Genomic DNA, 26,828 nt, shown 5'->3' with positions numbered 1-26,828 from the left:
TTCTCAAATTTCTACTGTTATTGAAGGTGTAAAAAAAAGAAAGCCATTCCAAAAACAAGTCAAAATGACGTAGAGGGATTGTTTAGTAAATTATATTTCGACGGTGCAATAAAACAAAATCTGTAAGTAAAGGCAAAAGACGTCTGTGGCCTATTAAAAAGTATAACATCGATTTTGATTTTATTTGTGAATCCATCCAAAATGTCCAATTAAGAATATTGTCAGACTGGGTGGTGGGCAAAAAGCACATCTGAAACTGTACCTTTAGAGTAAGTACAAAAAAGAAAAAAAGGCAAAAGCAAGGTAGCTAAAAATTAAAATGCATATTTTGTCTACCTATTACATTTTGCTCGTCGGTGCCAAGTTATAACATTAAAACTTATTATATCTATATAATGTATAATATTATGTTTTCATTCAACTTCCAAATGTTGTTTTAAAATATATACTTTTTTAATTCAATTCGTCTTTGGTAACTTTTAATTTTATTAATAGTGCTTCTTTGGTTATCTTTAATTTTCTATCGTTTAAGTTACTTAATACGGCAATAAATTAAGGACACCAAATACACACATATCACGATCAAGTTTTAAGACACCTTTTGATAAACAGACTTAAATCTATCGCATCACAAAACGACTTATTGCAAAAAATACCGCGATATACGTGACTGAAAAATCTCATAGGCCTGAAATTAGATCTGGTGTGTTACACGAAATTATCTGGCAACACAGGGTAAATATTTTATTTTAATTTGCTTGGGTTTAAAATAAGATACTTGAGGTTTGTATAGGCTTATCTTAGGCTTATCTGTTAGTAATAGCTCAACAATGTTTAGAAACAGCTCGTAACGACCTGTCCAATTAGCCTTAAACAATTGTATATACGTGAACAGTTTGATATCAAATCTCAGTCACGTATATCAATAGGAATCCTCGTTATTTAGGTGACCCATAGCTTTCTCCTCACCTTTGGCACAATTTCGTAACAATTACGTGTGTTGTTTTCAATAAAATGCATATTTTTTAAAAATTGTTATTTTAGGCCAAAGGTTAGCGGTTAGGTGAATACATAATACGGTGATTATTCATTTACACGCAACAAAATGTTACAAATTAAGTTACTGATGGGTTTAGGTAACACAGAAACGTCTTTATAAAGGGTCTTTCAACAAGAACTTTCATTTCTAAAATAAAATAAAACAAAAAATTTAGATGAAGATTATTCTAATTTTTATTGTATTACAAAGAGAAAAGTTCGGCAAATATGAATGAATAATGATATCAGCCAAATCTCCATGCTGACAGAAGTCAATTATTTCATCAAAATTTTTAATCACTTTTTGGCAAAATGTCGGGTTTATTTCGGATATCAAATCACGGATTCTGAGTTTTAAGGCTGCAATCGATTCGATTGGCTCCGTATAGACTCTGTCCTTAAGATAGCCCCACAAAAAATAATCCAGTGGTGTTAAATCACACGATCTGGCTGGCCATTTAACAGCTGAATTTCGTGAAATTATGCGATCAGCAAATTTGGTTTGCAATAAATTGATCGTCTCATTGGCTGTGTGACATGTGGCACCGTCTTGTTGAAACCACATGTCAGTGATATCCATGTCATCAATGATAGGCCAAAATTGAGTTGCATCAGCTCATTTCCAGCCTTATCTTCGAAAAAAAACGGCCCAATCACGCCTCCTGACCACATACCGCACGTTGATCATGCAATGGCTTCTCAATAGTCGCTCTAGGATTTTCAGAAGCCCAAATGCGGCAATTTAGCTTGTTGACTTACCCTGACAAGTGAAAATTGGCTTCGTCTGAAAAAATGATTTTTTCAGAAAAACCAGCGGGTTGTTCCAGAATGAATTGAGCGAATTTACGGCGATGTGAATGGTCGGTCGGCTTCAATTCCTGTACTAGTTGAATCTTGTAAGGCTTCAAAGCCAAATATATAAATTTAGCTATAAAGCCTCTGAAATCTGCACTAGATTTTCACTAAACACGGCTTATAATGCTTTAAATTAAATTAATCTTTGTTAAAGTTTAATAGGATAATTGTAATGTGTATAATAACGTAGATAATTTATACGTCTAGATAGATCTTGCTATTCGTGTTTATTCCTGTAGTGTGCATGACAGCTACGTATTACACCATTATTTTTTCCGCTATTTATTCAAGGTGATTACATCTTGACGTATAATATATCTAAGGCTTACTGGGATAATATTTTTGAAGTGAATATTGTGAGTATTTAATAAGACTGAACCATCACTCTCGTAAATAACGGGTGAAATCGGCTGAAGAGACTGAGCAAAACTTACCAATTACAAATCTTGGAAATTATACATAATTATAAAATATATTTACTGTAAATGTTGTTAGATAATAAATGTTGAAAAAAAAAACAAAACATTGTGTGACATGATCGCGAGTGTAAGACGTAGCATGTTAGGCACACTAAAGTAGTAAACCAGGCCTGTTGTCATGTATTGCCTAACAGCAAGAGACTCTATCTAGACGTATAAATTATCTAAGCACTAAGCCTTGATTATGAATAAGAGAGCCTCATATTGACAGTACTTGAAGTACGAGTACTTGTAAATACTCCAAGTAGCCACGTAACCACACACGTAACATGTCAGCTTCCAAGTTACATACAAGTAGATCCTGCACTTATTTACTGTTAGGAAAGTTCTTCCCGTTTGAGATATGTGACGTTATGTAAGGCTTATAGACTTCATGTCATAACATTAATTTAAGAATTCCATTAAGAATCTGAACCAATCTATAACCTATGATCTCGGAACGAAGATTTGGGTGAAAAACATAAATTGTATACGATCTGTTACGTAAATATTAGTTTTACTTTTCGCAATAGTAAACGTACGTTTATTCGACGACTTATCAGTTCAGCAACACCCTTGTGATTACAATAGAGTATGACGGACGGCGGTGATCACTTAGGTTCAGGTGACCAGTATGCTTGTTTGTATAAAGAATGTCAGTCTGTTAATAATTCAGAGCATCGTTTCCTTTGTAGACAGCCTCATCGTCTTCTTTCAACTTCGTCCAAATTATATGAGAGCATGTGAGTTCAAGTAACGTAGTGGTAGATACTATCAAAAGTCTTCTTCTTCTTCTTGTTTTTCAATATTTTCATATTATCTAATATATAAAATTCTCATGTCGCGGTGTTTGTAGTAATACTCCTTCGAAACGGCTTGACATATTCATTATTCTCATGAAATTTTGAGTGCATATTGGGTAGGTCTGAGAATCGGACAACATCTATTTTCATCCCCCTAAATGTTAAGGGTGGTCCACGCCAAAAATTTTTTTTTCACATTTTTTTTAATTTCTTTGATTATGAGTCAGCATTAAAAAATACATACAACTTCAAAGTTACTTTTGTATCGCGATTTTAATATCGGCAATACACTAATCATGACGAATTGTCAGTAAATCGTTAAGTCAGTTGTAGGAAAGTTAATTTAAAGATATACTGAAAATAATTTGTTTGATATTTAAAATAATACAAGAGCTGATAGGAAAATACTCCAACATGAACTTAGTCTGGTATTACTTTAGTAATACTTGCATTAAATGTTTGGCTTTAATGAGCTTGATGAAAATTAGTGTGTGGATGGATCATGTGACTGTGTAATAGATTTATTTATTTATTTTTTATCGTACGAACAAAAATTTTATGGTGGTTTTTATCTATCGTACCAGTATACACTAATACATACAATGATTTCAAAAAATTTGAATTTTTCAAGTAAAACTTCTATAGTGGCGTTGAGCACTTTTCTTGGGATGCCTGGATAGAAAAATTCGTAAGACAGTCGTTGAAATAATGGAAAAAAGTTGATTTTTCTGAGAGATAAAGTTTTTATTGTAAAATAATTTTAATAGTTCTGAAGTGTTAATTTTTTATGTAGTATAAATTGTCATTTTTGTGTGCGATAGCGCAATAAACAAATGTATTATTTAACCACATAAATGATAGTACTTTAACACTGGTAATTAAAGCAATTCGTGCGAAATAATTCCCTTATCATTACAAATATTCGAAAAAGCACGAAAACAAATTCTCTCCATTGCAGAAGTAGATTTAAGTGTGAATAGCATTTTGTTCACTGTACATTGCTCAAATAACCTCTATGGTTGCTTGGTTGGGCTTGACGTATGCAAGTCATGAATCGAATCCAATCTACAACATCCCCAATTATCAAACAACAAATACACGGATATTATCTTACGAACGGACAAACAAAGAGATGCTGCATTTTATCTTATATTAACATGAGAAGGTTTATTTAAGTCCACGCTGACGAAGTCGCCGGCTTGGCTAGTATAATTTAATTTTACACTTAATTTACAATTAATAGCTAGCAATCAACCAGTCAACCAAAGATATGAACTTAAAATTGATATCATATCAAACAATATCAAATAATGAATGAATATAACGTAATTCGATTTACTTTAATTAATTTATGGTGATTTTCAACTTATTATATAAGTTCTGAGCTTAGATTGAGGATTGGTGCTGCCGCTGCGCTCCAACTAGATACCGCAGGCGTAGTCGCAAAGTGCGATAACTAATACTACGCCCAAGTGGTCGTACTCGAGCCAGTCTCGAACAATATGTGACGTTGACGTGCCACATGTTCTGTTAAACTTTGCTAATAATTGAAACTAATTAACTAACTGGTTTACGTAGTCAAACTTTGTAAAAATAATACTACTAGAAATAAGAAAGACACTGGGATCACATATTATCATCAGTAAGTATTTTGTAATTTCAATGTAAAATAACAAAAAGAATATGTTACAAAATTTGAAAGATGCCATTGAGTGTCAAGAAGCCACCCACACAAGTATCTAATAGTTGCCGTAATAAAAAAGCCATTGTTCTTTGGTAGTGCGGTATCCAATTGGGGCGAAGCGGAGATCCTGATTCTAAGGTTCTGAGATTTGTTATCGCTTTAATCTAATTGTAAATGTATACATGGAGGTACACAATAAGATCATTATTATTATTACCCTACTTGTTAGTAGGTTATAGTAGATCATTCTGTCCCAGTCGTGCCTCAAGAACAGTGAAACAACTTCAATATAAGTACTTCATATCCCTACTAATATTATAAATGTGAATGTAAGCTTGTTTGTTACGTTTTTACGTAGGAGCTACTGAACCGAGTTTTATGACATTTGGTAGTTTAGACTAGAGCTTGGAAAAGGACATATATATTATTTATTATTGTATATTTTATCCATTGTTCCCGCGGGAGTTGTGAAAAACCGAAATTCACGTCAATAAGTTATACGAATAGTAGGTTTAGTTTGCCATAGCAATCTTCCTCGAAATAAGATTTATATAATATGTTGGGAACGGGAGCGAGAATGGGAACCGGAACTGGAATACGACATGAGATAATCATCAATTCCAAACTTGCTTATTATTTTTATAAACCCTTTATTTACGCGGACAAAGTTGCGGGCATCAGCTAGTATTATATAATATTCCACATGCATTTTATCTTTTATAAATGAAGTATGTATATAAGATAATATTTACAAATTTTTACCTACTGCTATTAAATTATGTTTACTTACACTGTAAATATTATAAAACAAGAGTCATGTACTGAAAGGCCATTAACTTATCTATACTAATATTATAAAGCTGCAGTGTTTGTTTGTTTGAACGCGCTAATCTCTGGTACTACTGGTCCGATTTGAATGATTCTTTCAGTGTTGGGTAGTCCATTTATCGAGGAAGGCTATTTTCTCAAAATAAGGGATCCGTAATAAAATTGCTATTTTGTAACACAAGGTGTAAAATCGAAAACCTATTTTTGCGTGCGCTGCAAAAACTATTGACAATAGAACAAAATGATGTACAGGCTATAATATAGGCAATATTTTATTACTTATAAAACTATCGCGTGAATTATACTTTATATGCCAAAACAACGTTTGCCGGGTCAGCTAGTAGATAAATAAACAAGTTAAACTGTATTATATTATATTTAATGCGGAAATGCATAAAAACACAAACAAGGCCTAAGAATACGGAAATGTCTAACGGTTGGTTACCTTTCCCACTATTTCACATACATTATACGAACAGGAAGAATAACTTAGTACCTATGCTCTCATAATGCAGATACTTCTGTACTTACTAAATCATAATTTAAATTATTAATATTAGCTTGGTAAACAAAACGAGTATTTTAATTATTATAAAGAAAAATAAAATCTAAAAAGTACAACCAAAAATCAAGTACATTACCATAGATCCCATTGAATTAATTCAATAATGATTTCCTCCACACAAAATAATATAATTAATATATAATATCTCTAAGTGCACAATAACTCTGCACTTGTAAGGCTGCATAGATCACAGTTATCACTTATCACCCATTTCTACTCCTGGAGCGTTTGTATGGAAATTCGTCACTATCAAAGATAAAACCATGAAATTTTGTATTTTAGCACTTGATTGTAAATAATTAATAAACATTTGATCCAGCATTTTTGAAACTTTGACCTACATGGGGATGAAATAGGAGACTAATATTCACATTGAAATACTATCAAAGAGACTTTCTTCCATGACAAGGGATATGGACTGAATAATATGAAGAGCGCTGCCAGCAGCAGAAAGATGAGTTTGTATGTGTATTATTTGAAAAGTATCCTAAAAGATAAATTCCCAAAGTAACTATTCAACGTGGACGAAGTCGCGGTTAAAAGGTAGTCTTATTTAAAACAAATTGTTTCTTTATTATATAATCCAAATAATATATAATTACTTTGGTACTACATGAAATTCGTTGATGAGTGTATTAGTTATATTGTTATAGACAGTAGGTATATATTCAATCACTGTACACAATATTTCAATGTTATCTATTTGCATCACTGAGCATACGCCTACTGCTTAATAATTCACAGTTGCAATAGAAGCAATGAGGTCATATGCATAATGGATCAGTCGGAAATCGCAATTCGTGTTTTGTGAAAATTACATTCTGTAATAATATAATGATGTTTCGATCTCCGCTGGGAACAATGCATACTTTTCCACGTGTTTGTCAATGTGTATTTGTATATGTGTCAAATCGAGCTATATCTAGGTATGCTTGATTAATAAATTCCGAAGGGCCCGTACCGTTCACAGAAGTAGGATTGTGAAGTACGGACTACGTGTAATTTAGTTACTCTCCTCGGTCCTACATGAAGTTAAAAATAATTCTGTAAGAGTTTGACTGACGAAGAATAAATTTTGAAATCTTTTTTTTCTATCCCGCCCTTTTAATATTTTTATCCTGTTTTTAAATTTAAGCTCCGTCAACACCACATTATTAATAATGTAATAGAAGAGTGTAATCACCCTACCATTAATTGTTTGTCGTGTAAAGGATTATTAAAAATGCTATATCATAAATATTAGACTGTGCAAATTTTCTGTACTAATCATTTTAATACTCTAATTTATGAACATTGTCAAGTGGCCCGAATGATTAATAATTCTTAAGTAACCTTACTGCCAGTTGTATATTTAAATTAAATTTTCATTTGTTCCAGATTATAATGGCGATCTCAAAGCAGACTCTTCAGAAATCATATCTGAAGCGGTCGCAGCACCTCCCAATCTTCATGCCGCAGAAACGGACACATCATCATCCCAAGCAGATCATTCCATAGAAATACTGGGGGAATCCCAAACGTTCTTCCCAACATTCGCGAATTTGTTTGAACCAAGACATCAGAATAACTTTAGGTTTGATTTTAATAGCCAAGAAGCTGCATACAGTCAAAGACCTAATTCATATCGTTCCTTACTCAACTACCCATTGTTTGGCGGTTATAAGGCTCTAGAGCATTTTACTAAACAAAGTACACCAGCTTCTGAGCCACTTGTTGATGCCAGTGCTACTGGACTTGGATCAGGAAACTTTGGTATCATAAAAGGAGGAACATTCTTTGCTCAAAATGATGACGACACAGATTTTAGAGACAGTCTTTACAACAATGGTCACGGTAGACCATCGCTTAACCTGGGATACATAGCAAATCCTAGACCAAATTATAATCATGATCAATTCGCAAATTTCAAAGATTTCGCTGATATAAATGCTCCATCAAATGCTTATTCACACTTCGTTGTAGTATATGCCAATAAAAACGCCACAATGGATGAGATCAGCGAAGAAACCAGAAATGTGATTTACAAACCAAAAAATATATTTGAAACATTAGAACAGATTGAAACAACAGTCCCGCCAAAAATATCGAAGAGTAAAGCAAAGCTAAGGGCGACAAAGGAGAAAATGTTGAACAAAAAGGCCCAATTTAAGAATCTTGCGAAATTCTCAAGTCCGAAACACGAACTCGAAGAACCATTATTAGCATTAAGTTAAGGATTTGTTTATTAAAAGACTTGTTATGTTTTAAGCCTAGTGATAGATACAATTAATAGAACAAATACTTTTATCAACCCCAAAGTTGTGATATGACGCTCACTGCCTGACTAAATTAATGTAAAAAGTGTATAAAAGAGTGCTTGCTATGAAGTTTGTGAAGAGAGCCTGTGGATCATAATAATATATAAATTTAAGTTGAACAGGTTTTTATTTACCCACTACATTTACTATTCATTATTTTTATTTAAATTCAAACAGTTAATAGGATTTCAAAATAACATTTAGATATTCAGAAAATAAGTACAAACCGTTCGGAAGAGAAATTAATTCAGAGGGTTAGTTTTTCCTGAAAAACTACTATATTTTATAACGTGTAGATACCTCAACCGTGTCTGTATTTACATAAACCTCCGAAATATAAAGCAATGACGTAAGTGTAAAAGTAATAAATTACAAAAAAAAAAAAAACAATCGACTTCAAAAGAACCATTCCAAAATAATAGAATAATATATGCACTAAAAAGTATAAAAATCATTGCGTATTTTTATACAATCTAATTAATTAATCTAATTCTAGTTACGATTATTGTTATTTTTGAATCAGTGTCCTCCCGCCGCGGCCCCGCTCTCGGCACCCCCCATCCTCACATCGCATGTGCGACTAAAGCACATCTAACCTATAACTATGTCGTATAGTTACAAACCAACTTTGGCTGACACCGACTATTTAGTTAAGAATTTATTTGTTTTATTTTTAGTCAATTTGATGTACACCAACTAATTTGTCTGAATATGTATAGACCTATTAAATAAATAAAAATACGTAAATTTTGCAATATAGCAATGAACGTATGCACATTGCAATTTAATTTACCGGCACCGACTTCAAAGCTATCAATATGTAGCACATACAAATAATAGTATTTTATTAATATTAAAGGTAAAGGTTTGTATAAAAGGTGTATTAAATTATATTTTTAGTTATTTGATTCTTTTCAGTTTTTCAAGTCGGTTTTTTTAAACGTAGTTTTTTTTATTTATTTTTTCCTTTTTGTGGTGAGTTAATAATAATATATAATCAACCTGAATGAAAACTCCAAAAAAAGCCGTACAAGGAAAATAATTATGTCATCCAGGAAAACAAAAATTTTCATATAAATGTTCATAAAATAAAAACTAGTAGGCCAAACTATGTAAATTTTTTATGGGACCAAATGGCATCTATTTCGCATCAAACAAAAGAAGAATTACGTAAATCGACTCATAAATCTCAGAGTAATCGATGTACATACATAAAAAAAATACCGATCTAATTGATAACCTCCTCCTTTTTTAAGTCGGTTAAAAAAGAACGAAAACTTCAGCCAAAGTGCATGAAGAGATTGTCATAGGTAGTATTCTGAAACTTCTCAGTAATACGCTTCTTAAGTACTTTCCTTGGATTTTCCAGATAGACTGTGCGTCTGATTACAATGCACGAGCTACTCTTGGTTGGCTGGAAGTAAATATTCCGGATATTGTATAAGAGCTGAAAACTGGCCCTCGCTTAGCTTAGACTCCTACTATATATAGCGAGTTTTGGAAAACGTGGCTTGTTCTAAACGACCCGACATCGAGATGTGAGCAAGCAGTAAATAAAATATCCCATGAAAACAATGAGTAAATATTAAACCGTGGACAGATACATTAAAAGCCTGCATTTAAGTCAAAAGTAGTCCTTTCGAATTGAATTTTTTTCACACACACCGTCATGCAAATTCGACACCCTGACGTTAGCTGGTCAACTAGACCGTTTGTATCATACTTCAGACCTAATAAGAGATAATACATTTTATTTAAACAATAATTTAATATTATTATATTAAAACAATTATTTCGGTTTAAATTCTTTGCTAAATGTGAAGAACATTTTAATGATGTTAAGATTCGGTAGATGGCACTTTATCGAGAACTACAAAAGTGTGAGAAGTTTTTATAGTGGTTGTTTTGATAGTGGTAATTGTATTATATAAATTAAAATATTGTAAAAATAGCCGTTCCCGCCCGCTTCGCTGGGTGAATTTTAAAAGGAAGGAACGTTGGAATTCGAAAAATTACCATATTAACCATTGTATTAGCCATAAACCATCTAGGATCAATTTCGCATCGAATGGTGATAGTTCCATGTCGATAAGATCAGTGGTTTAGGCGTGAAAGAGCCTCATACAAAGACCATTTTCATTATATATATATATACAACACGAGGAATAATTTTTAAAGCATAGCTCTTATCGCGGGCTTTGAGCGCGGCGACCGAGTCAAGAAATTCCGTATCGAAAATAAAACCCTTGGTTAGGTTAGTGTGTTCCGTGATCAGCGCCATCTATCGGAAATCGTTATGTTGTTGTATTATACTCGATAGATTCAAAGATTGATTTGGACATACGAACGTAATAGCTTATGAAAGTTACACTAGATGTCGCATAATACAACACTATTTATTTTTAAATTCAACTTGGATAGTGTCTGTGGTTCAACGTCATCTATAAAGTTTAGTACACTAGCGTACATTACCGACATTTCATATTGCAAAATAAAATATTTTTCAAAAGTAACGCTAGGTGGCTAACAGGAAAATACAATGCAAATTGTTGCCTTATTAATAAACAAACAAAGTATTTTTTTAAATAAGAAAAAATAGCAATTTTGATAATAAACCTTAGAAATATTAATCAAATTTGTTATTTATTACAGACGTAGTAACTATCATTTTCACTTGCACGATAAAAGTTATTTATGCAACTGTTGTGTAATAAGGTGTATTAAAACACGAATGTGGATTTATCATAATAGTATCACATGAGTGTTTACCTAATATACCTAATTATCAACAGTCGCATAAAAGACTTTATCTACACCCAGAATATGAATCCTCTATAAGATTCTGAAACAGTTAGCTTACTGCTAACATTAAAACACCAGTCCTAGCAGTAACCTAATATCATTCATTATTGATTATATACAAATAAACTAAGTATTAATGAAACAATTATTTATTTTAGTAGTAATTTACATTTTGTATAGTGCAATAATTAACATTCACTCGAATATTCAGCGTTTAAAATGAATCGCTCATTATTTGGTAACTTTTCGGCGAACAACTGACACGTTCTAGGCGACCCGGACGACTATATTACGATCGCGAACGCGACACCAACACCATCACCGACACCGACACTAAACCAACCACACCGCCCTCGTAGACGTAGGCTTTTTTTTTTCCGAGAGGAGTAAAATACATTTACGTATTGAAGACCCCGAAACGGGGCCCATATGTCGGGATCGGGTGTAAACACCCCCTACCGACTAAAAACCTCCTCTGAAGGCTTTTACAGCGAAGCCGGGCGGGGGCCTTGGGGGCCGAAAATGTAGCTCACAGGCGCGGGGCGTCTCGGAAGGAGACTCGAACCTCGGACCGCCTGCTCACTAGGCTGGATGGAGAGAAGGTCACTAACGATCTAATATATCTGTTAGTCCAGTGGACTCTAGGTTTGAAGAGACTTCGCACTCGCCGGCGAGTGCGGTGATATATGTATGTAAGTATGTGTGAGTGTATGTAAGGGTGTGACTATTTGTGTGTAGTGTTATTGTAGGTGTGTGATTTGTGATGTGAGTGTGAGTGGTGTTAAACGATTACAGGACGAGGACTATCTCGTCGGGCTTCTATCAAAGTGTGTGAATCGTATTATATTAGGTTGTGGCCGCTGGAAATCGTCAAAGTGACTAGTGGCAGCGGTTTGATGTACACGGCCGCGCCTACGTCTTCGAGGGCGGTGTGGTTGGTTTGGTGTCGGTGTTGGTGTCGCGTTCGCGATCGTAATATAGTCGTCCGGGTCGACTAGTACGTGTCGAGGTCGCCTCTGTTTGTTCAGACTGAGGTCTAGAGGAGTGTAAGCACATGCCTCCCTCACCAAGATATTAGGGTGCTCGGCCACCTTATCAAAGTAGCGTCGCGATATCTCCTTGAAATGTTGAGTGATGTTCGACAGCTCAAGATCGCGATGGAGATCTACGTTACGAACGAACCACGGCGCTCCGGTGGCCGTGCGCGTGAATCTATTCTGAACCACTTGCAAACGCCGCAAGTGGCTCGGCATGGGCAAACACGATGCTTACGTACGACATAATGGGACGTACGATGGTCTTGTACAATGTCACCTTGTGTCTGAGCGGTAGTTTGCTTCGCTTGCACACAAGTGGATACAGGCGGCTAAGGACAAACCGGGCTCTATTGCTAACCGTGCTGATATGTTTTGCGAAGTTCATGTTACTGTTAAACGTAACACCTAAATATTTATAATGTTGGGCCCACGGAATAGGGGTCCCATATAATTTAATAATAGGTATAGGGGCCAAAGATTTTATTTTATTAGTATTACCAAAGAGTACCGCTGCACTCTTTGAGGGATTGACTTCAATCCGCCATTTTCTGAACCAGTCTCCTAGTTCATTAACGGCGGCCTGAAGCACTCTTATATGAGTCGCGAGGCGCCCCCGAGTGGCGCCATAATAAAGAGCCGTGTCGTCCGCATATTGTGCAATTTGCACTTTCTGAGGCTTCGGAAGGTCACTCGTGAAGAGTGAAAAGAGGGTCGGGGACAGAACTGAGCCCTGAGGCACTCCCGACCTGATGGGTCGGGGCGTGGATAACGTGCCTTCTACTCGATAGCGGAAGCTTCGATCAGTAAGGTAGGCTCGTATGATGCGCACGAGCCTGTCTGGCATACCCATTTCATACAACTTATAGATTAAGCCGTTATGCCATACCTTGTCGAAAGCTTTCGCGACATCGAGAAATACGGCCGCTGTAACTGTACGGTATTGGATTCGTTTGAGAATAAACTCAGTGAGTCGGTGGGCTTGTTGGAGACACGAGTGAGCAGTCCTGAAACCAAACTGATGGTCGGGTATCATGTTCTGTTCCGCGATATAATATTTGAGGCACGCGAGAATCAGACGTTCGTATAGTTTACCTAAAGAGTTAATTAAACTAATGGGTCTATAACTACTGGGACAAGTTTTACATTTACCAGGCTTGGGAATACCGATAACAATGGATTCCTTCCATTGTTCGGGGAACGCGCAATGTAAAAGCAGTATATTAAAAACGGTTACTAATAAATTAATGAGTGTGGGAGGCAGGATTTTAAGAACCCTGTTATTTATAGAGTCGGGCCCCGGGGCCTTTTTCGAGTGAAGCTCCCTAATAATTCCTTTCACCTCTATACTAGAGGTGGGTTGTATTGGCTCGCCTGATGGGCTAAGAGAGATGCGACATTCAACTTCACAGTTTACTTCATAAATATGGGCTGGGTCGATAGCTGCGTTTGGGGTGCACTGACTCTCGAGACTGTCGGCAAGGCACTCCGCCTTGTCCTCGTCATCGAGGGCCGGCAGCAGTCCCGGTCTGTCCAAAGGAGGGATTACTGTAGGCGGTTCCTGTTTGAACGCGCGAGGCAGCTTCCAGAACGCCACGTGCGTCGGCTTCAGGTCGCTGAGCAAGCGGTCCCAACGATCGCCGCGGAGTTCCGCAATCCGTTCCTTTACCACTCGCTGTAGATAGCGGAGGTGACGCCTATTCTCGAGTGTTGGATCCCTATCATATGCTCTAGTGGCTCTGCGCTTCTCAGTGAGCAGCTCTCTGACTTCTGGTGGCAGTATTAGCCGATGCGGTTGCATTGTAGGCACCTGCTTGGTGCAGGCATCCATCTTGTTGTGGATGTGGGATGTCACACAGGAGATGGCACTCTGGGCTACGTCAACCGAGTCAATGACGTCAGGTATTGAATCCAGGTGCTCGGACGTTGTGGTCTCGAGTTCCTTCTCCAACCGTTGCCAGTCGATCACTGTGTTAGAGGGTGGCTGGTAGTTAACGGGCGGGCCTAGGTTTACAATGACCGGCCGGTGGTCTGAGTCTAGATCGTGAACTACTTCTATTGAATTTACATTAAGTGTTACATTTTTAAATAAAGCAACATCAAGTATGTCGGGTCTGTGTTCTACGTTATGTGGGTATCGAGTTGGCTCGGAGGGAGCCATTACCGAGAAGTGTAGTGTGTCTGTCACTGAATCTAGCAGTCTGCCGTTTCTGTTAGGGAATCTGCTGTTCCAGCTGGCGTGTTTGGCGTTAAGATCGCCACGTACAATAACAGCAGCCCCGTGGCTGAGTAGAGAATTGATATCTGATTCTAGAATTAATTTACTAGGTGGTAAGTAAGCTGATATCACAGTGATCGGCTGGTGATTCGCCATGCTGACTCGGATGGCGGACGCCTCAATGTTGGTGAGCGCTGGAGGGTCAATAGGAATACAGTGAAGGGACCTCCTGAAGTATATGAGGGTGTCACCACCGCGCTGCGTGGCACGATCATTCCTAACTAGATTGTAATTTGCGATTCGCGGATCGCGAACGTTCGGTTTCAGGAGCGTCTCCTGAATCAAGAAAAGGTCTAACTGATGTTCGATAACGAAATCCCTGACCAAGTCTAGCTGCGGTTTAAGTCCGTAAGCGTTAAAGTATGCTATACGGAGCGTGTGAGGTTTAAGCAGTCCGCTGTTAGCCATCGCGAGTGTTATTTACGATACAGAAAGTCGGACAACACCGTGAACATGTCGATGTTCCCACACATTAGTTCGAGAACGGCTTGAGCGTCGCTCTGAACTTCCCTGATCTTGCGGGCGAGGGCCTGCAGCTCCGCGATGTTTATTTGACGGGCGAGATTGCACATAAACGCTATATCGGTAGCGGCGCCGTTCTGACGTGGCGCGGGCACCGCAGGCCTAGGCCGCGGGGCCGGTGCCGCCGGGCAGGAGGCCAGCGGTGGCCTGTAAGGCGCAGGGGCCGCGACAAGCGCAGTAGGCGTGACCGGGACTATATTGGTTGTAACAACAGTTGGTGGTGACCTGGACCACGCATTGAATTGCGGTGGCGGAGCGGGAATATATGTCCGTGACGTAGTACACTGAGGCGGGCGGCGCCTGGGCTGGTCCCGATGCGTTAGCTTGAGTGCTTTGGGGCATCCGCGATAGCTCGCTGGATGCCCTTCAGTCCCACACAGAACGCAGGCTGGTGGCTCCGCACACTCGCTAGGGCGGGGACATTCGGCAGTGCCGTGGCTTCCCAGGCACTTGACACGCCGCAGGTGTGTTCGCACTTTCGCGCTGAGTGCCTGTACATTTGACACCGGTGGCACTGACCGGGCCCTCTATTCTTATATGGCACCTCGGCACGTACGCCCTGTAAGGAGCATACGGCCTTAATGCCGAAAATGGCCTTTCCCTCCATGGTGAGGTCCAGGATGACGATCACCAGGTTCATTGGCCTCTTGGACACGTGTCCACGCATGCGATGTACCTCTTGCACAGGAAAGCCCTGTGCCTTGAGGTCTTCAAGGACGTCTGCTGTGTCCAGTTCCTTGGGCACATTTCGGAGGACTACCCTTAGTCGCTTCTCCTCCGGGAGATTGTAAGTGTGGAAGCCCACACTCATATCTCGGAGGAGAGGGGTTAGGGCGCGGTGATCCGCTACCTCCCTAGTCTCCACCTTTATTAATGATTGATACGCTCTCGCTGCGTAGGAGAGCGATTTCGGGATTTTATTTTTAATGGCCATCCAGCGGGCCCTGTCCCCTATAAAGATGGGTGGGGGACGTTTTGGGCCCACTGGCTTGGCAGCGGGAGCGGGAAAGGAAGCGGCAGCGGGCCGCTTCCGCTTCCACCTTTTTCCGGTGGCGTCGGTGACGCCGGCGAAGAAGAAGGCGATACGTGTCCGCGTTTTTTCTTTTTACGGTTGACGACTTCTAAGAAGCCGTCATCATCTCCACATTCCGCTGGTGCGGAGGTGGGCGCACGGTCTACGGATGCGACCTGGGCTATCACGCGGCACCTCTATTTCCATGTCTGACTCCGGGTCGGACATTAAGATACCGTATCTCCTTTCCAGTTGGAGTACCAATTTGGAGCCGCCCGTTGTGTCGAGCTGCCCCTTTTCATATGCGGTGGACGTAGGCGCGGCAATGTACATCACACCGCTGCCACTCGTCACTTCGACGATTTCCAGCGGCCGCAACCTAATATAATACGATTCACACACTTTGATGGAAGTCCGACGAGATAGTCCTCGTCCTGTAATCGTTTAACACCACTCACACAAATCACACACCTACAATAACACTACACACAAATAGTCACATACTTACATACACTCACATATATTTACATACATATATCACCGCACTAGAGTCCACTGGGCTAACAGATATATTAGATCGTTAGTGATCTTCTCTCCATCCAGCCTAGTGAGCAGGCGGTCCAAGGTTCGAGTCTCCTTCCGAGACGCCCCGCGCCTGTGAGCTACATTCTCAGCCTCCAAGGCCCCCGACCGGCTTCGCTGTAAAAGCCTTCAGGGCTATCAGCACAGAGGAGGTTTTTAGTCGGTGCTTACACCCGAGCCTGACCTATGGGCCCCGTTTCGGGGTCTTTAATACGTAAATGTATTTAACCCCTCTCGAAAAAAAAAATGCCACACGTCTTTTTTTTATTTAGGTATTTTTGTTTTGTTACGCCAAAGAAGAATTACTCCTAGCGTGATTTTTTTATAGTGTTAAGGATTTTTTAAATTTTAAGTAAACGTTTTGCATGCTAATTTAAATTAGCCGAATAGAAGACACTACAATAAATTTAATATCTATAATGTATACTGTATTCGACGCAATAAATAAATTTCATTTCATTAAATTGTCCGTAGCAGTCGATATTAAAAGTATGCATGCCCATATTGAAAAAAGTAATTATACTTTTTTCAATATCTTTCAATTGTCTAACTGCCAAAAGATATCTAGAGCACTCAGAATATTAGTGTTAATATTGCTATCGCACTAATCGTGGTACATGGTATATTTTAAGTCTATAGTCACAACCGACAGGTGTTGGTCACATATCACATAAAATATAATATTGACACAAACACATATTGTTTTCGTCCATTTTATTCATAACATTTCTTCTATGTCGTGATTTCGTTCAAATCAAATCATATCAAAAATAATTTTTATTTCGTAGGTAAATTTCATTACACTTGAAATATTTCATTTTTTCATACAACTCATTTAATGATAATAATATAATAATACATTTATTATTTGCGAAAAACTGCCACCAAATTTTTTACAAGTACAATAGATATGACAATTAACATTGTATAAAGAAAAGAAAAATAACAATACAAATGTTTAAAAAACAATAAAGAGATATTAATGCTTTAAAACTAACTATGTAGAATGATAACAAACCAGGCAGCAGCGCGATTCGCAAAAAGGAAAGTTCTCAGCAAACGTTAGGACGTATTTTCCTAACACTGATATTATGAAGTTCCTATATTTTTTTTTTTCCGTGAAAGCTATTTTGGCAGTAATGAGTGAAACAAATAATTATAATATTTAAATATTTATCGTATCTTCTATCTAATAAACAAAGCTCAGAATTTAATAAATTTATAAATCTGTAAAGAAAATATTTATATCAAGTAGTGATGCGTATACACGCATTTACGTACATCCCCACTAGCTAGACAAGTATATAATAAAAATATATATAAAAAATGCATGAGTAATTTAATATTATATAGATAAAATATATCCATTTTGATACCCATCCTCACTACAGTCGATGTATTTAATTTAGTTTTTGCTCTTGCAATAATAGCTTTTTGTAGTTATTCTTAAAAGATTCCTTTGAGTGCAAATTTCGAAGTGGTGGTGGCAGGTTATTCCAACACTTAGTGGCTGCGTAGCGAAAGCTACCACGAAATGCGGTTGTGTGGAAGATGGGTATATTTAAAGAATCGTGCGAAGCGCGGGTCTTATGTGGAATGTTAGCATCACTTCTCCATTTTAACTTTTTAAATAGATAAATAGGGATTTCGTTCTTTATTATACCGAATAGTAAGGTAGCAAAGTGCAATTTCATACGACTCCCCATTTTTAATAATGACTCTCTATTTAAATAAGGGGTAACGTGGTCTCGCCGCGGAATGGAGAAACAATATCTTGCACAAGCGTTTTGAACACGTTTGTATGAGACGTTTAGTACGCTCCAATAAGCGTGGACCTATGGCTGCATCCATATAATTAAATTTGGAAAGAATCAAAGATTCACAGAGGAGTACACGTAGGTCTTTTTTTATTGAGTTTCTGATTCGGTATAGTACTTTCAGTCTATAAAAGCAACTACGAACAATCTGAAGTATATATTTTTCGAAACGTAAGTTTTCGTCTACGAGCAAGCCAAGATTTCGGACCTCGGTTACCCTCTCTATTTGTTCATTATTAATTTTAATGTTGGGTTTACCAGTTACTACTTTTTTAACTTGATGCCGAGTACCTATAACCATATATTTCGTTTTTTTCGAATTTAATAGCAATCCATTGGATTTCGACCAGTCAAAGATCCGATTAAGGTCTGAGGTAATTGTATTGAAGGCTTCCTTATCATACGGCTTGAAAGACAGGTAAATTTGTATGTCATCAGCAAACATATGAAATTTACAATATTTGATATGTTGAACCACGTCCGCTGTGTACAGAGTAAATAATAAGGGACCTAGGATAGACCCCTGAGGTACCCCTTTTTTAATTGGGAGAGGCCGCGAAGTGGTCAAATTTCCGTCATGGTTAGTAATTTCAACGAATTAATGTCTGTCACGTAAGTAGCTCGAAAACCACCGCAAAGTTCTTTCTTCTACGCCGTAGAATCGCAATTTAGCTAAGAGAAGATCAAAATTAATGGAATCGAATGCTTTGGAAAAATCTAATAGAACCATAACAGTAGCTTCCCCTTTATCTTGTGAAGAAAGTATATCGTCTATTACATTTATTAGGGCTGTAGTTGTGCTGTGTTGTTTCCTAAAACCTGACTGTAATGTAGGTAGAATATTGTTTTTTTCTAAATAGGTCAGAAGTTGACTATGTACAATCTTCTCCAAAATTTTGGAAGCACAAGGCAAAATACTGATGGGTCGTAATTCGTTAATTTCGAGCGGGTCGTTTTTTTTGGGGATAGGCCTTACTAGTGCATTACGCCAAATATCCGGAAATATATCTGAAGCAATTGATTTATTAATTAGTTTGGTAAGTGGACTCAGTGTATAAGGAAGAGATAACAACAGCATATTAAGTGAGACTCCATCGGGACCAATTGCGTTTGACTGCAATTTTCGAAAGGTATTTGCAACTTCAACCTCTGTTACAGGTTGAATAGTAAAAGAATAAGATCCGAATCTGTTCATATTGAATGAATCTATGTATGTCCGAGATATACCCTCTCCTCCCGGAACGTTTAAAAAATATTGGTTTATAGCCTCTGGGTCACATAAGTGGGGGGGAAGAATTTCGTCATGTTTACTCTCAAACATCACGTTTTGTTTAATGTGTTTCCACATAGTTTTAGGGTTATTTATATGAGTGCTTATATATGAATTAAAATATGCCTGTTTTTCTGATATTAATGCGTTCGATACAACTTTCTTAAGATCCTTATAGTACAGGAAATGACCAGGATGTTTACTTAAATGCGCCCTCTTATAAGCCTCGTCACGTCGCTTCATCATTAAACGTATGTTATATGTGACCCAGGGGTAGCTATGTTCCTTAATTCTAGCTATTTTAATTGGTGCAATGGTGTTAAAAACCTGTAACAGATTTGAGGTAATAACGGAAGCAAACTCATTTACACCAGACGGCACGTCCTCATTCCAGTTAATAGATGACATGCAGCTATGCAACTGAGCTGGATCTATATCTTTGATGGGTCTATACTTAATAAGTTTAATTTTACGTTTAGGTTTGGGCACATCAAGTTCGCACGCAACAAATGCATGAGAACTGAGAGAAGGAATGTGATCGACCCAAACCTGTGACACATTTGCATCTGTACAGATAAGATCTAATAGGGTATCACTGTGGGTAGTGAAGTGAGTGGGCTCAGTAACATACTGTTGAAGAGAAAAGCTGGCCAAGAGGTCACGCAGAGCCAGAAGTTTTGCCTCATTTACTTTTAGAAAATCAATATTAAAATCGCCGAGTAGAACAATGTAGTCATGCTGTGATAGAGTTGAGATGGTATCACATAGGGCATTTATAAATGTATATGCACACAACCAGGGTGGGCGATAAGCTGTACCGATGGCTATTTTCCTGGAGTTAACGCGAACGCTTATCCACATTTGCTCAACTGAAGCTACAATAGGATGCTTGATAACATGTGCCTTAATTTCCCGGCGAATATAAAATCCAACTCCACCACCCCGACTGCGAACCTCTGAAAGACGAGGAATGTGACGAAGGCGATATCCAGATATACGTGGAGCTCGCATTTCCTCTCCTATTCCTAACCAAGTCTCATTAACAGCCAATACGTCTAAATCATTACGTAGTAACCCAGCCACAAAGTCTTCATGTCCTGTACTCAGTGAACAAGGATTGATTAGACCAACCTTCATTCTCTTAGGACCCATTTATATAATGAAAATATATACCCATTGCAATACATATATGACCGAAACGATGTAATGCTACAAAATGGCAATAAAAAATAAAAATAAAATAATAATCACAATACATACCTATATAAGAGACAAGACGTGTAACATATATGATAGGCAAATGACTATTTCCCTTTTGTGTTAGTTTATACGACTTAATAATTAACTCAATTTGATTAATTAATAAACTAAATAAATTTAATTTAAACGAATGAATATTTCTTTTGCGGGGCGCGCTGCTGTCATAGTTCGAAATGATTTCATTTTCATTTCGTAAACATAACATACGAAGTTCTATAAAAGAAACGAGGACTACTACTACATTATATTTACTCATTAATAACCAAAACGAATTATAGTTAATGCAATAATAAATGAAGAAAATTAACTCAAATACAGAACATAGTTTTAAAATAAAATACAATATAAAATAGTAAATGCTACAATTAATGAATCTCAAAATTTGTGCGTTTTTAATATGAAATACGAATAAAGGTAACAAAAAAATGTATTTATTTTTCAATATATAAACAGCGTATTTATAGATTAAAGTGCTATAATATGTGTAATGTATACAAGTTTTTAAATGTATATATACTAATGTAAAACCATACAAAAACGTTTTTAAAAATAATTTATGACACAGTATGAAAACCAATAAAATTTTCAGACAAAATCCTTTTTTAAGTCCTGTTCCGAACGGATTTGGTAGGATTTGGAAGTACTATTTCTTCTAGCAAAAATTCGTCCGCCTTTAGTCCAGACGAAACGCCAGTTTTTATTACGGCCAAGCTGCTCACGAGCAAGATGGAATAGTTTCCGGTTTTCGTACGTTAGATGTTCGTTGATATAGAAACGTCGCGCCTGGTCACCTATTTCAGTCCCGCTAGTGTCAGCTCCCCTCCTAACCCGCGCAGCATGAAGCAATTCGTCACGTAAGTGTCGTCGAGTCAGGCAGACCACAAGCGGACGAGACCGTGCAGTCCCCCCCTCTTCCACCGGACGCTTTGGACCGCGCCGCGCCGTATGAACAATATCGCGATCGTTAATGACCAGGCCGACCTTTTGAGCCAGGGTAATTGCTATATGCGTCAAATTTTCATTGCCGGTCTCAGGTATTCCTGTAATCTCCACGTCATTCAATAACTTTTCCTGCTCGGAATCATTCAATTTCTTTTTTAATTCATTTAAAGTACAAGTAAGCTCTTGATTTTGCACACTATAATCATCTACCTGTACTGCTGCGCAATTCAACTCTAGCTGAGAAAGTCGCGTCTCGATACTATCGAGTCTCGAACTGAACTCGTTGACTAGTAACGATATTCGACTCATGTCCTGTCTGAAGCCGGTCAGCTCGGTGCGAAGTAATTTAATTTCCTGGACAAGCGAGGACGACTCTTTCTGCTCCGAATCCAGGTACAGGTCTTCGTCTCTGACGCGATCTTTCTGTACCGGTCTGCAGGGCTTGGGTTTACATGTAGTGCACATCCATTGCTTATTCGTTTTCGCATCAGGGCTTAACTTAAGGCATTGCTTGTGAAACGTTTCGCTACATTTGTTGCATTTAGCGCCATCTGTATTAGCGAAGAATTTTCCACACGTGTTGCATTTGTTGGTCATTGTGATGTGGTCAACGATTACCCGTGTCGATTTCGTATCAGTTAGATATCTCAGGTGTCACTAGATGGCACTTTAAAGCAAAGTCCACTGAATTTATTATATTTTTTAATAATATTATGAAGTAATTGTCCTTATTTAGTGAAATTGGCCTGATTAGGTGTTCAAAATCAAATAAAAATAATTAATGTAATTAAAATAAAATAAAGTACGGAACAAAATTCGTAAACAGTTAGTTAGCGTTTTAACTTTCAAACCTTGAAGGTAGTTCCATCAGCTGATCGATTGCCGGATTCTTTAATCACTTTTTTTACACACAAACAAACACTATTTCAAATGGATAACATTTACAGTTGTAATTATAATATAAATTTACACTTTATACTAGTTCTTTTTATATTTAGTTACTTTAAATAATTCAAATTTCAAAGAAAAGACAAATAGCAACGTTACTGCTTGACAGCCGACACGGAAAAAGATTTGGAAGGCAGATTTCCTTAGAGAAAAACGTGCAAGAAACTGTAAGATTGCTCTTTCCAAAATGTTCATTCACGGTATTATTATTTGCATGTCAAATCCAGGCATATAATTCATCCTAAACAGCTTTTCAGCTCAAATCTATGCATCGTTCGTTCTGTGCATAAAATTATTCCATGATCTTTATTATTTAATCTGTAATCTTTACTCTTTGCAAGTCTGTACTCTGTGTCGTTAAATTAAAGTAATGTTATCAAAAATGACACACTATGTACCATTTTTTGAAAAATAGGGCGAGAAACTTAAGATCGGTCGCACCTAATTTTGATAATTTTTAATTTTAATTTAAAATTTTATGTAAATATTTAGATATTTTGATCAGATAAGTTGTAGTTTGTATATATTTTAGTAGTTAGTTTGTATTAAAGTGTAAATTTGTTTATTTGTGTAAATTTCATCCTATTGGTAGTCCTCTTTTCTTCACTTTTCTATGATATAATGGACCCCCCGGATGATCCTGGGGGGACAGCCCCTTATATAGGTCATGTAGTGATAATTTCCAACAATGACGATGGTAGTACGATGGATACAGATGGTTCTGTGTCTCAGACATCTAGTGGCCGTAAAAAGAGTGTTAGCTTGACCCAGAATCTGCAGACACTGTAATAAAAGACGACGAAAACACCGTGGTGATAAGAATATCACCACGGTGTTTTCGTAATATCCTTCTGGATATTAAGGAAAGTGATTGCAAAAGTGTAGAATTTCATATCCAGATACATTACTCTCATCACCTAACATCACTCCTAATACTTTTCCAACCCAGCATCAACATTCAACACCTAAAGCTATAAACAATACTTAATGATGTTGATTGGGATTTATATAAAGATCTAATAAAAAACAAAATTATTACACTTCCAAAAATTAATCCAGGTACAGAATCTCAGTGTGCAGATTCTTTAGTAAGAATCTTTATTGAGGTTGCCAATGAGATATTTCCAATTAAAAACAGTTCTTTGGGTTTTATTCCTTCTCCTCCTTGGTGGGATAAAGAATGTACTAAGGTAGTAAAGAGAAGAAAATATGCTGAAATTACATACTGCCAATGTTCCACTGATGAGAATTTTGAAATTCTTACAAAGAGTATGTCAGAAACTTCTAAATAAAAAGAAATTTGATGGCTGGAAAAACTTCTGCTATTCAATATCACCTGATGTCAAACCATCTCTTGTATGGCAAAATATAAGAAGGTTTAGATCTGCATACAAAGATTCATCTCCAAAATCAATCACTTTTCATTTAGTTAATAGCTTTTTAGATAAATTGGCTCCACCTTTCGTTCCTGAAGACTTAATAATTGGTTACCCTGTAATAAATATAAATAATGATAACTGTTTTGGTTTAAACAGTATATTTTCTCTCACTGAACTAAAAGGTGTATTTTCTCATGTTAAGGATTCTGCTCCTGGACTGGACGGTATTCCGTATTCCTTTGTCTCTCATTTAGATGATGATGCTTTATTTTATTATTTATCTCTTATAAATTCCATAGTGACATCTGGTAACATCCCCTTCACGTGGAAACGTCTAGAAATAATTCCCGTACTGAAACCTAATAGGTGTTCTTCAGACCATTCTGCCTATCGCCCAATCGCACTTTCTTCTGTTTTGATGAAAATTACAGAACATCTTATAAAAAATCGTTTAGAATGGTTTGTTGAGCATAACGGTCTATTATGTGAATCCCAATTCAGTTTCAGACGTGGGAAAAGTACTATTGATAGCTTAAGTATATTCATTTCTGATATTCAATTATCATTTTCAAATAATAAATCAGTAATAGCTGCGTTCTTAGATATAAATTGTGCCTATGATAATATCTTAATAAGTATTTTAAAGAGTAAGCTTTTACAACTTAATATACCTCTGCTGTTAACAAATTTTATCATAAACATGTTTTCCGAAAGATACATAATCCTGAAACTAGATGACGGGAAGTCAATTACTCGACTTGTTTCAAAGGGCCTCCCCCAGGGATCAGTACTTAGCCCAATATTGTATAATATTTAGACACACGATTTAAAATCATCACTTAATAGTGTAAATGTTCTTCAGTATGCTGATGATCTATTAATTTACTGTCGTGATATTTCTATTAAAAAAGCTAGTTCTTCTATAACACAACCGCTGATAAATTTAAAACTTGGTTGGACTTAAATGGCCTTGATCTATCACCTGAAAAAAGTACAATAGTTAACTCCTCCTCCTATTTCTATATTTTATGAGGGTTATCAGATTCCAGTTAAAGATAATGTTAAGTTTTAGGGAATTGTCTTAGATTCGAAACTAACTGGTATCCCACATTGTGATTACCTAAATGCTAAATGTGAGCGTACTCTTAATATTTTAAGATGTCTGTCAGGTGTTTGGTGGGGTGCGCACCCTTTTTGTATGAAATTGTTATATAATGCTCTTATAAGAAGTATATTAGATTATGGTACATTCTTGCTGGAGCCTGGTAGTGTTAAGGCATTTAGAAAACCAGATCTCATACAGTCCAAAGCTTTACGAGTAGTTTCTGGTGCTATGCGGTCAAGTTCTATCAATGCTCTTCAAGTAGAATGTGGTGATCCTCCACTACATCTACGTCGTCAATATTTAGCAGACAAATTTATATTCCGATCTTTTCAGTTTCTTAACCACTCTCTTTATAACAAACTTCAGAAACTTTCTCATTATATCATCTGCATATTGGTCAAATAAAAATCCACCTTGTCTAATCAATAGTTTTAAGAAATTTATCAACATAAAAGCTCCTATTCATCGATCCATTAATTATCCTCTTTTCAGTACTAGCTTTGAAGCATTAATGTTTCTTCCAGAATTTCATTTTAACTCAGATTTAAATAAGCACGATATTTGTACAAATTTTTCATTTAATCTTCTTAAAAATACTGTTTGGGTTGATTACCATCATATTTACACAGACGCGTCTAAACATTCCTCATCGGATCCTGTTGGTGTAGGTGTCTATCACGCTCAATTTAAAATATCACAGAAAATTAAACTACATCCGGAAACATCGGTGTTTACTGGGGAATGTTATGGTATTTTTAAGGCTATTGAATATATTATTCTATTTAAACTTCCAAAAACAATAATTTTCTCTGTTTCATGTTTGCACTCCTGTTCATCTTAATAGATTAGGCATTGTATCTACTGACATGTGTGAATGTGAATCCGATAAATGTGATCTAGATCACATTTTCTTTTCATGTTCTCTATACGACCGCTTCTCATTCCTGAATGATCTAATATCTCTTAATGTTCCTTTTCCTACCTGTATATCCTGTCTAATAATGTATCCATGTAAATTTTATAAAATATTGTCATCTTTCATACTTCAGAATCATATTAAAGTTTAAATATTTGTAATGTTGTGTAAGTAGCAAGTATATATGTATATTTATGAAATTTTTAATATCCGTTTCAATCCTCTTTCTACTTATCTGATCCTTTCCCGTGTTCCGTATCCTTTTTTAACTTAGTTTCCCAATCTTTTAATTTACGTTATTGGCAAAAAGTAAACGCTATTGCCAAAAGAAGAAGAAAAAAATGACACAGGGTATGTTCCGATATGCACTGCGACCACTGTACAGTGTCACGTCAATTTAGAATACTGTTCCGTTCCTGAATCCGTTCCTTCG

General features: G+C 36.8%; 1 protein-coding gene across 1 annotated transcript in view; it reads left to right on the top strand.

Moving 5' to 3' along the window:
• Window positions 1–8,647, top strand: part of LOC126975231 (uncharacterized) — a 71,196-nt gene extending 62,549 nt beyond the window's left edge. Inside the window, exon 2 of the mRNA XM_050823026.1 lies at window positions 7,609–8,647. Coding sequence (XP_050678983.1) covers window positions 7,609–8,444 — 836 coding nt within the window. The 3' untranslated portion in view covers window positions 8,445–8,647. The remainder of the gene's footprint in view (window positions 1–7,608) is intronic.
• Window positions 8,648–26,828: the final 18,181 nt, after the last annotated feature.

Source organism: Leptidea sinapis, chromosome 35 (assembly GCF_905404315.1).
Source record: "Leptidea sinapis chromosome 35, ilLepSina1.1, whole genome shotgun sequence".
NCBI classification, from domain to species: Eukaryota; Metazoa; Arthropoda; class Insecta; order Lepidoptera; family Pieridae; genus Leptidea; species Leptidea sinapis.
Note: the sequence above shows the minus strand (reverse complement) of the source record. Positions and strands in the feature narration are given on the sequence as shown.